Source organism: Cheilinus undulatus, linkage group 7 (assembly GCF_018320785.1).
Source record: "Cheilinus undulatus linkage group 7, ASM1832078v1, whole genome shotgun sequence".
Classification (NCBI taxonomy): Eukaryota; Metazoa; Chordata; class Actinopteri; order Labriformes; family Labridae; genus Cheilinus; species Cheilinus undulatus.
Genome location: NC_054871.1, coordinates 35,953,757 through 35,967,496, shown reverse-complemented (window position 1 = coordinate 35,967,496; position 13,740 = coordinate 35,953,757). Strand labels below are relative to the sequence as shown.

Here is a 13,740-nt window from a genome sequence, read left to right as displayed (position 1 = left end):
GAGTGAGGGTAGTGTCTGAGCTTTTTGATGATGAAAAAATTAAAGACTAGAAATGTGAAACGCTGTGTCCAAAGAAAGTGATGGTTAATTATTTTGCAAAAATGAGTCAAATAGGATAGGATAAAGGAGATAGCTTTCTGGAGCTCATCCAAACTGGGGAACCATGGAGGTCAGCAAAATCATGGTCCATTGTAAAAAAAAAATCTGTGATTTTTAGTTGAATTATAACCACTCTTATCAAAGCAACAAATACTTTTTTAAATTTAAGTATGAAAGAGTATATAAACTTCTACAAAATGTAAAAACTTAATCTTAAAACAGATTCAAAAAGGGTTAAAAGTGGCAAAAAAATGGGTTAACAGAGGCAATAAAAAGGGTTTGTAGTGGCAAAGATTGGCATAAAAAGTGATAAAAAAGGGTTTAATAGTGGCAAAAGTGGGATACCAGAGGCAACGATAGGCATAAAGTGGCAAATATTTGTAATGACATGGGGTTACAAGTGGCAAAAAATGAATTTTAAGTGAAAAAAATAGTGAAATGTGGTTGAAAATGGCAAACATGGGCATAATATGTTGTAAAAGGGGTCTAATAATGGCAAAACAGAGGCAAAAATATAGGCAGTGTGTGGCAAAAAAATGGGTCAAAAGTGGCAAACACGGCAGAAGAAGTGCACAAAATTGATGAAAAGTGGCACTAAGACTAGCACCATTGCTACTGATCCAACACACACACACTGATGGGATCAACTAATCACAGCCAGCGTGGCTCATTCTCTGGGTTTAGCAGGGGCCCAGTGAAATCTGTGGGCAGTCATGGGTCTACCATAAGCTATCAAACCAGCCTAACAGTCACTTTGATGGTATTTTGGGAAATGTGCCTGTGGTTATGTATGACCATATAAGGAAACACCAACCCTGCAGCTGATGGGCTTGTTAGGAGTGCTGGCCTGGGTGACAGGCTGGGTGACAAAAGGGCAGTTGAGGTGTGAATATATAATTCAGATAAATGAATGCATGCATTTTTTTCTGTTTGTTTCCAATTAGAATAGACATCAATTAACCTTAAAAGTTTAAAGCCTATTTGGGAGACTGTACTTTAGTTTTCCTTTGTGAGTCCAAATCAGCCATGATGCAGAACTCTCTAAATAGGCTTCACTGTGACTTTAGTTATTTATGTTCTGCTTTTTTTGTTCCCAAAAAAGGTTAAAGTCAAAGTCTCACTTATGCTATAAGCATATTTTTTTCATGACCTGCTACTTTATTCCCAGCCATATTATGAATTTTAGAGTGGTTTCCTCTGCATGGTATCACAAAGGACTCAGAAATTCATGATAAATCATTTCCACCAATGAACATTTTAAACTGACTAATTAAAATGCACTGCAGATTGTTAAATTCACTGATAATTTTCATTTTGAAATCAATGTCCCGGCGTCTGTAAAGGCACAGAATCCAAGGTGCTTGAAGTGTTTTCAGTTTCCACAGTCAGTGATGGTTTCGGCCACGTCATCTGCTGCTGTTGGCCCACTGTGCTTTACTGAGTCCAGGGTCAGTGCTGTCAGCCATATCAGGAGATAATAGCTTTTCATGCTTCTATCTGCTGATAAGCTTTATGACCTCCTTTTCCAGCAGGACTTGGCACCAAAACTGGTTTCCTGACCATGGTGTTACTGTCTTTGATTAGCAAGCCAACTGACCTGACCTGATCCCCAAAGAGAATCTCTGGAGAAGATGAGGGACACCAGACTCAACAACAAAGACGAGCAACAAAGAAGGCTGTTATCAAAGCATCCTGGGCTTCACAACACCCCAGCAGTGCCACAGACTGGTCACCTCTATGCCACATTGCATAGATGCAGTAATTTGTGCAAAAGATGCTCCAACCAAGTATGGAGTGCATAAATGAGCATGATTTCCCATAAGGTCAACATTTCTGTATAATAATTCAATTTTTTGACATTTTTTTGTGATATTCTAATATTTTGAGATAGTGGATTTTTGGTTTGTGTGAGCTGTAAGCCATAATCATCAACATTAAAAGACAAAAAACGTCTTATTTTATAAGTCATATTTCACTTTGTATAAAATGAATCTAAAATATATGGAAGTTTCCCTTCTTGAATTAAATCACAGGAAGAAAAAAAAAATTTCATGATTTTCTAATTTTTTGACATGCTCCTGTAGGCTTTAATTGTCTACTGTTGTCTCACTGATGGTTTTGTTTGCTTTACTGGATCCCAAATAGACATTGTTGTGAATTTCAGTCAGATTCATAACCAGTACAAAGTCCTTTCACTGGCTTTAAAATGTTGAATTTTGAGTAGGACATAAAAAGGACCAGCCTGTCTCAGTCTCCCACTGAACTGGGCTGAAGTGGTCCAGCCCACAGAGCGATGCCACATGCACTCACCGTCTCTCCCACTCACTCCTATTGTTACTTCTGCACATCCGGAGATGACATCTCCAGTCACCAAAGCTATGATAGAGTCCTACGCGCTCATGGTGATGGTCATGGGTACGTTTTTCGTCTATTTCTGCGGCATGGTTTGGGCTTTCTGCAACCCGAAGCTGAGCGGATCGGAGGAGGAGTGTGAGTCAGGAAAACAAGCAGCGGAGCACGGAGGTGACTGCTGGGTCTGCGCACCAAATCCTCCGGAGCGTGATCTCAGGTGCGCCTGTCCGCATCTACCGGCACCGCTGTACACCGCTGAAGGACTCACACAGTCCACGTACGTGAAAATGTGGGATGACACTGACAGTCTGCTGTCAGATTACACTGCCTTCTGCCGCCAAGACCGTGGAGTTAACAACCGACCTGAGTACAGTCCCTCCTGGGTGGCTTGAAAAGTTGGTGACTTTGCTTTAGCTTCATGTCTGCTGATTCGCTTGTTTTCTCGTCCTACAGTGTAATAACAGCGCAATGGAGATGAGATGAAGAAAAGCTTGACAGAAATAGATGAAAACATGCAGCTTTATTGTACAACCATTCTTCCCACCACATTTGCCGTTACAGCTGACGATGATATGGATGAAACCGACAATAAACAAACTTCATTTGATCTCACTTGTCTTCTTTGACCAGGATACCTTCTGTTGTGTAAAGCTCAAAATAAATACATGCTCTGACGCTGCACAGCTGTGCACTGTCAGACCGAACAGTTGATGGTTGTTAAAATATTGACTTAAGTTTAAAAATCCAAAATAGCAATTTCAGCTCTATTTTTCTGACAGACAGAATTAGCTTTAAGTAATAACTGTAACTATTTTTTGTCATCATATTCACATGCAATGACATATAATGAAGAATCATCCCCTAAATCTGCAGTTTTCCCAGAATGCCGCTGGGCATTAGACTCTTTTGCACCATGAGTGAAGTTACTGACTCAGTCAGACAGGTCTCCTGGATTTTACCTTAAGGCAAAGGTAGGTAATTAGATGAGTTTATTAGTTTATTTGACAGGGGCCATGTAAAACAAAACTGACAAGCCAGAATTAACTATAAAGCTAATTTTCATTTGTGGTCCCTAGGCAGGAGATGTAAAAGAATATACAATACAATTGCCTGGGGAATAAAAAATTAACCGTGTCTCCTGCACTGGCCTGGCCACCCATTTGGAATTCTAAGGAGTTAACACACTCATTAAAAGCTAAAAGTGTCAAGTAAAACTTGTTCATGTTGTTGTGGCATAAAAGCCAGCTGCAAATGATAAAATGTAAATAACATGTTAACATTAGTGTGACTTATATCTCTTAAAAAAATCACATGAAAAACACCAAAACAAGTCAGTTGTTGTGACTGTTATTTTACCTAATATTTCACAATTAATTTTAACAAAATATTAGCAAATAAATAAATTTGGTCATTTTTTGAGAGATTTTGGTTTGTAAAACATGACCAGAAGAGAAAGAAATCTAAATGGAGCCCAGATTTCTTTTTATCTTAGTAAACTGTCATTTTTCATTGAAATAAACATAAAAATTGTGTATTCTCTGATGTGATTTGGTTACCATACGTCCTTTTAGAGTCCCCAAATGGTAAATTTGGAAACCTGCTTTGACATTTCTATTCAAAACAAACAAAGCTTAACTGTCATTTATGGTTGGATTCACATCGTTACATCGGTCTTTCTCTGATGAATAAGAATTTAAAAGGGGGGAGAATGGATGTGAAGGGCCCTCTGCCAGTGTTCACCTAGGGCCTCAAAATGGCTTAATCTGCCACTGGTCCCACCTGTAGGGAGCAACCCCAGTATACAGTGGATGGTGTACTGAACATGATGGAAGAGGACTTCCTGATGTAGAGTGCACATTTCAGTTTTCACTTACAGTCACTGAAGTTTGCCTTCTTTGGGTGGCATGAATGTTCAAGATATATACGATAGACATAAGAGAAAAACGTGTAGGTTAAATGTATGAGTAAAATTGACTTGATATCACTTAAATTGCTAAGTAGCTACTACGAAACAAATACAGTTTCTTTCTGTGAATATTACTTTAAAAATCAACATAATCAGCTGCCTCTAATATTTTGAGCTTATATTAACTCATTTGGGATAACAGTGTAAAATATAGATTTTTAGTTGGGCCATACTCCAAAATGTATTCCCACTACTTTAAAGCTTTGATGTAATCAGTTTCAACAAAAATTCTGAGTATTTTCAACTTGTTCGGTTTTACAGAGTGCATACTGCTCCAAGATAATCCCAACATATCTGACGTTTTAATTTCTATTATGTTACATTCATCTTAAGGACACAGGACTATTGTGACCATGCTGAGATTGATTCTGTTTGTCTTTTAGTTTCTTCCTCACGTCACATTCCATCTGCAGCAGTTTCTCATACAAAGCTTCTGATGTTTCCAAATCAATGTCCATCTGCAAAGAGGAACAGAAAAGACATTTACTCACAATATAAACAGATTTATAAGACTATAAAAATTGTTTTTATTCAATTACTGTACCTTTCGTGGTTGTGTATAATTGCTACCGAACCCTGATGTTAAGCTGTGGTACTTGGCTTGAGGGTCGAGTGATTCTGGCTTTTGTTTAAATAACCAAAACTGCAGAAAAGATAAATGTTCATGCATCAATTTGTTTAAAAAATGTATACAAACAATTTAAATGGGTTTTACATACCAGAGCTTCTGCTCCATTATAAGGCGTCAGAGTGAATGTATTGGTAAACATTCTAATCTGAAATGAGGAAAAATTTAAATTTTAGATCTGACCAAATAATTTCTAAAGTGGCCATTTTCACTGAAAGAGTTGCACTCACAAGCCAAAAAATAGGCATGAGCAGGGTCCAGAGGAATGCTGGGAAGGAGGGCAGGATCCTGTAGGTCAAATTTGTCATCACAAACCCAGGACAAATGACAGATGAGTACAAACCCTGGAAAGCACAATAACTGATGCATTAAAATACAGTTAGCAATAAAGGACAGAGTATGGCGTGTGTGAGTTCTGACCTGTTTGTTAAGGTGTGTGTTCAGCGCCAGGCTGAGCAGGTCAGAAGCGTATTTAGAGGAGCTGTAGGGTTGGGTGCCTTGCTGGTGCTGAATATCGTCTAAGTTAAAAGCTGAGCGGTGAGCGTTACTGGAGGAGGTCCAGATGAGCTGGGAGGACCAGCCAGCATGGCACAGGACTGGTTCCAGCTCCCTGATCTGGAAAAGAATACAACACAAAGAAACATTTTTATGGTCCATTTGCAGCATTGAAATCTCGCTTTTAATGAAAAAAAAATCAATGTCTGTTAGCCTTGATCAGACAAAAACAGGACTGCAGCTCAGAAACATGAAATTTAACTAGAACACATTTATTTGAGATTGCTGCCTTGTGCAGAAGCTTGAGGCAAGTTTATCTGTGAAGGTAACCAATACATGTCAGACTGTTTCTGCAAACACAGCAAGCACAATACTGTCCGCAGTGACCTTAGAGCTCAAACACTTCATAAGGTAAATTTTTAATGAGCAGTGTTGCTAAGTGACAGACAGATCCTGTATCACATTTATTCCATCAAGGGCAAATGGCAGACAAGAACGACTCCCTGCAGAAAACTGATACAATATTCTAGTTTCTGATTTTATGTCCATGATAACTCAGTATCTTAAAAAGCAGTCACTCACTAGTAAAAAGTGGCCAAAGAGATTGGTTGCAAAAACTTCCTGCAGCCCGTCAGGGGTGATACAATCTTTCTGTGTCAGAATTCCCTCACCCGTGGCAAACATGGTGATGATTTTTCTGCAACAGACAGAAATCTGAGCTGTTAAATGGATAAGCAAAGGAAAACTTGATACACAACAGGCTGGACAGTTCAGATTATTAAAATGCCACTGATGCAGCTCAAAAAGCTGTTGAGAGTTGAGTTCAGTGGCATTCAACCACACAGTGAAAGCATGAGAGGCTGCAAGAGAGCATACAAAATATCCAAAGTACCTTGAGAAGAGGCCTCTGAAGAAGGCTTTTAAATCAAACTGTGGGTTTGGCATGATGCCTGCATTCAGGTAGATGTAGTCCAGACGATTGTACCTGCAAACATCAACAGTATTTTGTGTTACATGCTGTATATAAAGCACAATGTCTGATAAAGACCTGCTTAAAATCATGGATTAGATGAAGTCTGTTCTCCCCCACCTCAGTTTAATTTCCTGAGCAGCGCTGAATACCGATGTGATGCTGCTGGTGTCCATCTGCAGGAGAGCTATCTGGGCATTAGGGTGAGAGGCCAGGAGGGCAGAGCGAGCTGCCTGAGCCCGCTGCATGTTCCTGCAGGCCAGACACAGCTGGAGACCCTCTGTGTCCAGTGAGAGGAGGCGCTCACACAGTGCCAGGCCAATGCCACTGCAAGGAAGCACATAAATGAACTGTCAATCATACAGTGTCATTACTGTACTTCATCTAAGAATATCCTGTACCAAGGTTATAGAACTCTGACATTTCTCATCACTTTTTATTTCATTTTCAGTTTAGTTCTAATGAGTTTTTCCTGCTTGTTTGTTAGTTTAGTTTTTACTTTGGAAAAATGCTTCATTTTAGTTTAGTTTTGATTATTTTTACTTTTTTCATAATGTCATCTGTAATGCACCTTTGTGTATCTTTTTTAATTTTTATATTCTGTCTGCCAATTTTAGATGCACATTGTAACCTGCCTGACCTCCAGTGTGTGGTTACTAATGAGGCCCCATGAGGGTCAACGTGTCAATGAGCCTCTCTGTCAGTTCCTACTGATGTTACCTGTTTACTGTTTGTAAATGTATGTATGGTAGATTGCAAAAACTTTATTCCCCTTGGGATAAAAAAAGTCATCTGCATCCGAAAATGATTTTTGTATTTTAGTTTTCTTTAACTATAATAGCCTTGCCCTGTACTATTTAAAAGTACTTAATTGATCCTTTATATGGGAAGATTCTTATTACAAGAAATTATCCTTAGTGACAATTAATTCTAGCAGGTCTTTATGTAATGTATTGTACAGAGACATGTATGCATGCATGTACTATACATTTTCATGGTATGCTTTATCAAACCCATTTGTCTTCACAACATTCCAGCATTTCTTGAACTTTGGACCATGTATACCCATATCACCTGTTGAATTGCATGCACAGTAAATAGGGTGAGTTTATTTTAACTTGTTTAATTTGCAGCATATTTTGTTCTGTTAGTTTTGTTGTTAAGTAAAACTGTCACCTTTGAATAAAGGGAAAAAGTCATATTCTTGTCTTAGTATACCTGCTTACCTATAAAGCTTATGCTGATACTTTTTGACTCAAAAAGCACCAACAAAGTTGACTTTAGTTACATTATGAACCAAAATATTCTCAGCCGTCACACAGAATATGACAGGGTCATACAACTTCATTTTCAAAGGCTTGTCTTGATAAAATCTTAAAAGTTAGGAATAATAAATCTGTTATGAATCATAGGACGATCATTGCAAAACTGTTTGAAAAAAAGGTAATATTCAAATTATCCGGAAGTTGGTTTCGAAGAAAGATCTCTTAGGACGGACTGATAACACTGTAGATGGGAGACTTTTAACAGCTGTACAGTAGTAAATAAAACACAGTATCGTTTTTACCTGTTTGCTCCCGTCACCAAAACAACCTTATTCATGATTCCTTGCCCGACCTGAAAAGTAGGAGCATTAATAGTTCACTCGATTAACAGCTAAATGTACTTTAAAAGCAACAAGTCCAGCGGATCCTCCATAGACGATGTCCAGTTGCTGTTGGATCACAGCATTAGTCCCGCCCCCATACGCTGATTGGATACAGCAGCAGCATTCAGCCAATAAGACTGGGATATCAGTCGGCTCAGTTTAAGAGCCGCCTCGAAACGTGTTCAGTGCGAGTGATGGGAATTCAGGCTCTTTTTAGTGATCTGGGTCATTAGGCTCAGCTCAGCAAGAAGCTCCAACTCTATATTCGGTACCACTTTACATAAAAAGTCATAGGTATCCCATCTATAAAGTAACCTGTACCTTGGCTTCCTTGGCCTGCCAAATTTAGGGATGCCATAATCAAGACTTGACAGAAACACCTGCCAACTAGCCAAATGCATGTGGATTTCAGCCATGGCAGCTAGTGCAGTGGCTCCCACCCACCACTTTGGCAGGCTGAATTCATTGTAGACACCCTGTGCTGTATTTCAACTGGGTTTGGCTGTTAGTACCACTATTTGTGAACTGTGATTGAGTGGTAGATGCCTATTTCAGTAAGGCTGTTTTTTTTCTTTCAAACTAAGGGGTACATGTTCCTCCAGAATAATTGCAAAGTGCTAGATTTGAGCCCACTTCATGGACCACAAACTTTGTTGATCAATTTGTTTTTCCCCAAAGTGAATGACAAAAAAAATAGGTTAAAGTTGGAAGCTGAAAAGTACTGCAGATCTAGTAAAGATCAAGTAAATTTTAGTATGTCATAGTCAACCTTAATCTTGTACAATGTTACTGCCAACAAGAAAACTGTGGCTGGGGAAAATTCAGAGTCACTAGTGATTTTGGAAAACTACTAGCCACAGCAACTTGTGAGCAAAAAAATTATGCTTAATTTCTTTAAATAATGAAAATATCATGTAATTATTGTTGGAAATACACTGTCTCCTCAAACACCTTGCAGGTCAGATGAAATCTGCTTACATGACTGGGGCTGTATGACACACCTGATATAAAATACTATTGTCACACCATCAAGTATGAAGTCCTTAATGCATGGCAAGTCTGTGGTAGAGAAAAGATCACCTCTGTTAATCAATTACACAACACAAACAATATATATATTATAATGATACGACTAATAATAACGTTATAAGACAGCTCTCAAACGGATCCAAAACTTATGGTTCATGTAAAAGAGCCGATTCTTTGAACCGGCCCGGTCATGAACGACACACCACTAACATGAATGAGGAAGAAGTTCAATAGGCGTAAAATTCCCTGTTTAATTTTATTGATATTTTGGCAGTCAATGTAGAAACTTAGTTTACAGTTATGTAAAACATTCCCACAGACAGACAAACATTAAGCACAAATATGAAATAAAACAGAATGAATTTGTTGGTGTGAAACTGCAGTTCTTACAAACATGTACACATTTGATCCTTCGAACACTGAGAGGATTGTATTTTTTTATTAGATCTAGATTTAATGACAGCCTACTTGTCTTTACAATCTATTTTGTAAAGATATTAATACTGACCTCTATCAGATTATTTGTCTTGCTTGAAAACAAAACAACAACGAGGAATACTCGACCACATTAGCTCACTAGAGTGTCTTTATGTACCATGAAAGTAGGGGAAAGGTCTCTGATAAGAGTGAAGAGCCCTCAAATACTACAGAACAAGTTAAAAAAAAAAGGTGTATGCGGAATAAAAACGGCACCATAAGAGAGTTGTACACAGAATAATGCAAGTTAAGAGGAAAGAATCAAGCATAGAGTAATTTTAAGACAAAAAAAATTTGGTACCTTAGTTGAATCATTAGTAGACAGATTTCATAAACTGATATAAACTTATGTGAAGTAGTCATACTGTTCTAATGACACAATTATTTAAGGCTGAGCATTTCCACTTCCTCTGCTTTCTTAATTTCATCGCCCACAACATACTAAATAGCGTGTTTTCATTAATCCTGACTGACACATACAGTTGAACCAACGTAGCACATACAAACACACAAATTCATTCTAATAAGGTCTTCCAGTATCTGATCAGCTGTCAGTGAGCTTTCTACTGCCATAAGTTTGTAATCAATAAAGGCACAGCCGTACCCATCTGGAACCACAGTTACACAGGAGCCATTTGTTTAGTTTATAGATCAAAATGTGAGTAAAAAAGTAACTGTTTCAGGTCAAACATGATTCATCAAACACAAAATCTTAAAAGCATATAAAACCCCAGGAATATCAACAAAACATTAACAGAGCAAACAAATATAAACATATAAATATTAATACAAAATATTGCTATTTGAGATTTAGACTTATCTATTGAAAATACACAGTCATATACACTTCAAATAATCAAAGGAAAACTGTAGAGGAACTGGAGATAGGAGGGATGGAGTTACTCTGATATTTTCTGGTTGGAAATCTGCGGTCTTTGAGATGAAATTCTTGAAAAATGATGAAATGTGACGGTTAAGTGTCGCTGCACTTTGCCTCTTTTACATTCAAGCAGTCCTCCAAATGAAAGTTTTTCAACCATGTTGCACAATTCATTAAAAAAAAAAATGTGAAAAATTTGAACGTAATAATAATAAAAAAATTATAATACAATTTAAAAAGTGCCAAATGTCACTTGCTACATTTATCATTGATCCTTAAAACATAAGAATCAAACCTTAAACACGTTTAGGGGTTGGTGTATTATAAAGCATTATAGTTTTTCTACAGCTGTATGCATAAAAGATCCAACACCCACCCAAAGTCCCTGGAAGCTCATCTTTGTAGCATATAAGTCCATGAAACAGTGTTTCCCATATCATGAACACCTGTCTCTCTATGGAAACAAGTTAGCTTAAACCTGGATTGTGTCTGAATCATGGTCTATTCTTGAAGATACACCATTCCTTTCAGACATGAGCAGACAGGGAATCGATGCCCAGGCTTATGCTTGCATCTCCAAGAGGGCTCTGTGTATTTCCTGGAAGCCAGGTCGTTCCTTTGTGTTCCTCCTCCAGCAGCTTAGCATGATCTTGTAGAGAGAGTCTGGACACAGCACTGGCTGAGGCAGGTAGATCTGAAGGATAGGGAGCAAAAAAATCAGCAAGAAATTCAGTGAATTTTATGTGTGCATCAAGTGATCTCTACCTCTACTCACCTGTCTTTTCTGGTCCCTGAAAAACTCCCCTGTGTTTTCTATCACCTGCTCATCAGTGAGCTGGGAGTAAGGCTGCTCTTTGCAGAAGTTTAGTATCTCCCACAGGGTGACCCCAAAGGCCCACACATCGCTAGCTGTGGTGAACTTACCCTGCATAAGACAAGAGTGAATATAACAATATGAAAATTCTACTTCACGCAAACATATAAAACAGAAGCGAGGGTAAGAAAAAGTCTTTTTTGTAAAATACAAGAGATTTTCATTAGGCAGTAATGGTCTTACCAGCAGGATGCTCTCCCATGACATCCAGCGTATTGGTAGCACCGCTCTGCCCTGAATGCGGTAATAGTCACCACTGTACAAGTTTCTGCTCATGCCAAAATCAGCAATCTTTATTGTGTATTTTTTTCCCACCAGGCAGTTCCGTGTGGCCAAGTCTCGATGCACAAAATTTAGAGAGGAGAGGTATTTCATCCCTGATGCTATCTGAGCAGCCATGTGGCACAGATTATTAAAACTGGAAAAGAAACAATTCTTGTGATCAGAGGAAAATAAAGCAACATGGAAATAGTCGTGCAAATAGATCAGCCTCTTACTACTGTTCCACACCACTCACCTGACTGTAGGTGCATTGCTGAGCAGAGCAAGCTGTCCCTCAGGTTCATGGCGAGACAGGAACTGGTTGAGATCGCCGTTCTCCATGTACTCTGTGATCATACACAGAGGGTCGCTGTAGATGCACACGGCCAGCAGGCGAATGATGTTGGGGTCCTTCAAACGGGACATGATCTTTATTTCTTTCAGGAAGTCATTCCTACCAAAAACAGATCAGAGTAGTTAGAATTATTAAAACAAAGCCTTTTTATTATGATATCCATATCTTGTTTTTTTTGTAGCATAATATGAGCATATTATACAATAGGCTGAATGTACATTGTCTCATCTCTCTTCTTGTTGGCATTCTGAGGTCATAACTAATCTATTGCAGAGATGGAAAACGTACAAGACTATTGTACTCAAGTAAATGTATAGTTACTCTGGTTAAAACGTACTTAAGAAGAAGTACTGGTCTATACATCTAGTCATACTATAATCTTACTCTAAAATAAAGTCAAATACACAGAAACATTTACAGTTTTACTTCAACTCATACAGAGTTATATTAACACACTAAAAGTGTCTATATTGGCCCACACTACATAAAAACTAAACTTTTGAAAGTGTTAAATATTTCACAATATGTCAAAGCTGAAGTCCTGATAATCTATGACAAGGTGGATCTACTCTAGAAAAAACTAAGCAGAGAATCAACTTTGTAAGGCAATCATACTGATGTACTATGTTTCCTTTAAGGTCACCTAAAACAATTATTCTCAAAAGGTGTGGCAAGGAACACTAGTGTGCCTTGAGGCAAGTCTAGGTGTGACTTAGGAATTTGTACATCAATGTGTGAATAATATGACTAAAATAGTATCCAAAAAACTGGACAACCTCTTAGAAAACTAACATTTTCTGTAATATTTTTGGTATTTTCTTACTGCGCCTTCGTTTAATATGCAATATGCAATAAGACTTATAACAGGTACAAAAGGTTTGGATTTGTTACTAAAGAATGCTTTAATAAAAAACTGTGAATAAGGCTGATTTGGCCAAATGTACTCTAAAATAATATAAATATTAGCATTTTTGCATTCTTGCTACAACTATAAATCAACTAAAAATACCAAAAGAAGATTTAAAGAGAAATTCATGGATATGAAGATGATGTGCCTTGAGATTTTGGCTTGATCTCAGGTTTGCTTTAGGTTGAAAATTACGGATCTAAACTGGATAACTTCACCCATGGTGCAAATGTGTCACACATAAAAAACAACAACAATCCACCATAAATAAACAAAAAACACACTGCCAAAGGGCATGAGTGGACACTGTGGACACTGTCCACACACCCCAGATTTGAATTCGCACAGTATGGAGCTTAAATCTGTTGCCTCTTTACAGAGTTGAACCAACACTGCTGGATCAACTCTGTCAAATAAGTCCAACAATGAAGACAGCAGTTTGGGAGTTAAAATCAGCTCTGAAATATTTAACTAATACTTAAAGTTCAAGAGTATTGTGCTCAAGTAAAAGTACAGTAACTCTAGTTAAAACTTATGTAAGTAGAAATAAGGGCAGTGATTTCAAAATGTACGCAAGAAAGCACAACTTCCTAAAAGACTACTCTACAGTGCTGTTAGAAAATGGTTTTAGTGACTTTCCAACGCTGATCTATGGTTACCAGTAAAGCCCTTAAACATGTTCACCCTTATTGTCAATTTTACTCCAACAGGACAATAATTTGCCAAATGAACATCAGGCTGTACTGAGGAAGACTCATGACTATAAAATGAAACAATAAATATGTAAGGAAAATGTTAG

The 13,740-nt window shown here is 37.9% G+C and overlaps 2 protein-coding genes across 4 annotated transcripts in view; both read right to left on the bottom strand.

Annotated features, from left to right (window-relative positions):
• Window positions 1-2,974: 2,974 nt before the first annotated feature.
• Window positions 2,975-8,220, bottom strand: hsd17b7 (hydroxysteroid (17-beta) dehydrogenase 7). 2 transcript variants are annotated; one of them, XM_041790900.1, is made up of 9 exons: window positions 8,078-8,220; window positions 6,631-6,837; window positions 6,433-6,525; window positions 6,123-6,237; window positions 5,466-5,660; window positions 5,276-5,389; window positions 5,137-5,193; window positions 4,962-5,060; window positions 2,975-4,875 (listed from the first exon to the last, which is right to left on the bottom strand). In XM_041790900.1, exons 1-9 carry the CDS (start codon window positions 8,110-8,112, stop codon window positions 4,741-4,743), a joined length of 1,050 nt encoding a protein of 349 aa, XP_041646834.1. In that variant the 5' UTR covers window positions 8,113-8,220; the 3' UTR covers window positions 2,975-4,740. The 2 variants fall into 2 exon arrangements, 1 of the variants encoding a protein (XP_041646834.1); XR_005992080.1 differs by lacking the exon at window positions 2,975-4,875 and having other exon boundaries at window positions 4,976-5,060; window positions 5,276-5,333.
• A 1,209-nt stretch (window positions 8,221-9,429) lies between these two features.
• Window positions 9,430-13,740, bottom strand: part of ddr2a (discoidin domain receptor tyrosine kinase 2a) — a 50,054-nt gene continuing 45,743 nt past the window's right edge. For both annotated transcript variants that reach the window (XM_041790879.1, XM_041790881.1), the window contains exons 14-17: window positions 11,936-12,133; window positions 11,602-11,836; window positions 11,320-11,469; window positions 9,430-11,238 (exon numbers count right to left, since the gene is read on the bottom strand). In XM_041790879.1, coding sequence (XP_041646813.1) covers window positions 11,107-11,238; window positions 11,320-11,469; window positions 11,602-11,836; window positions 11,936-12,133 — 715 coding nt within the window. In that variant the 3' untranslated portion in view covers window positions 9,430-11,106. The remainder of the gene's footprint in view (window positions 11,239-11,319; window positions 11,470-11,601; window positions 11,837-11,935; window positions 12,134-13,740) is intronic.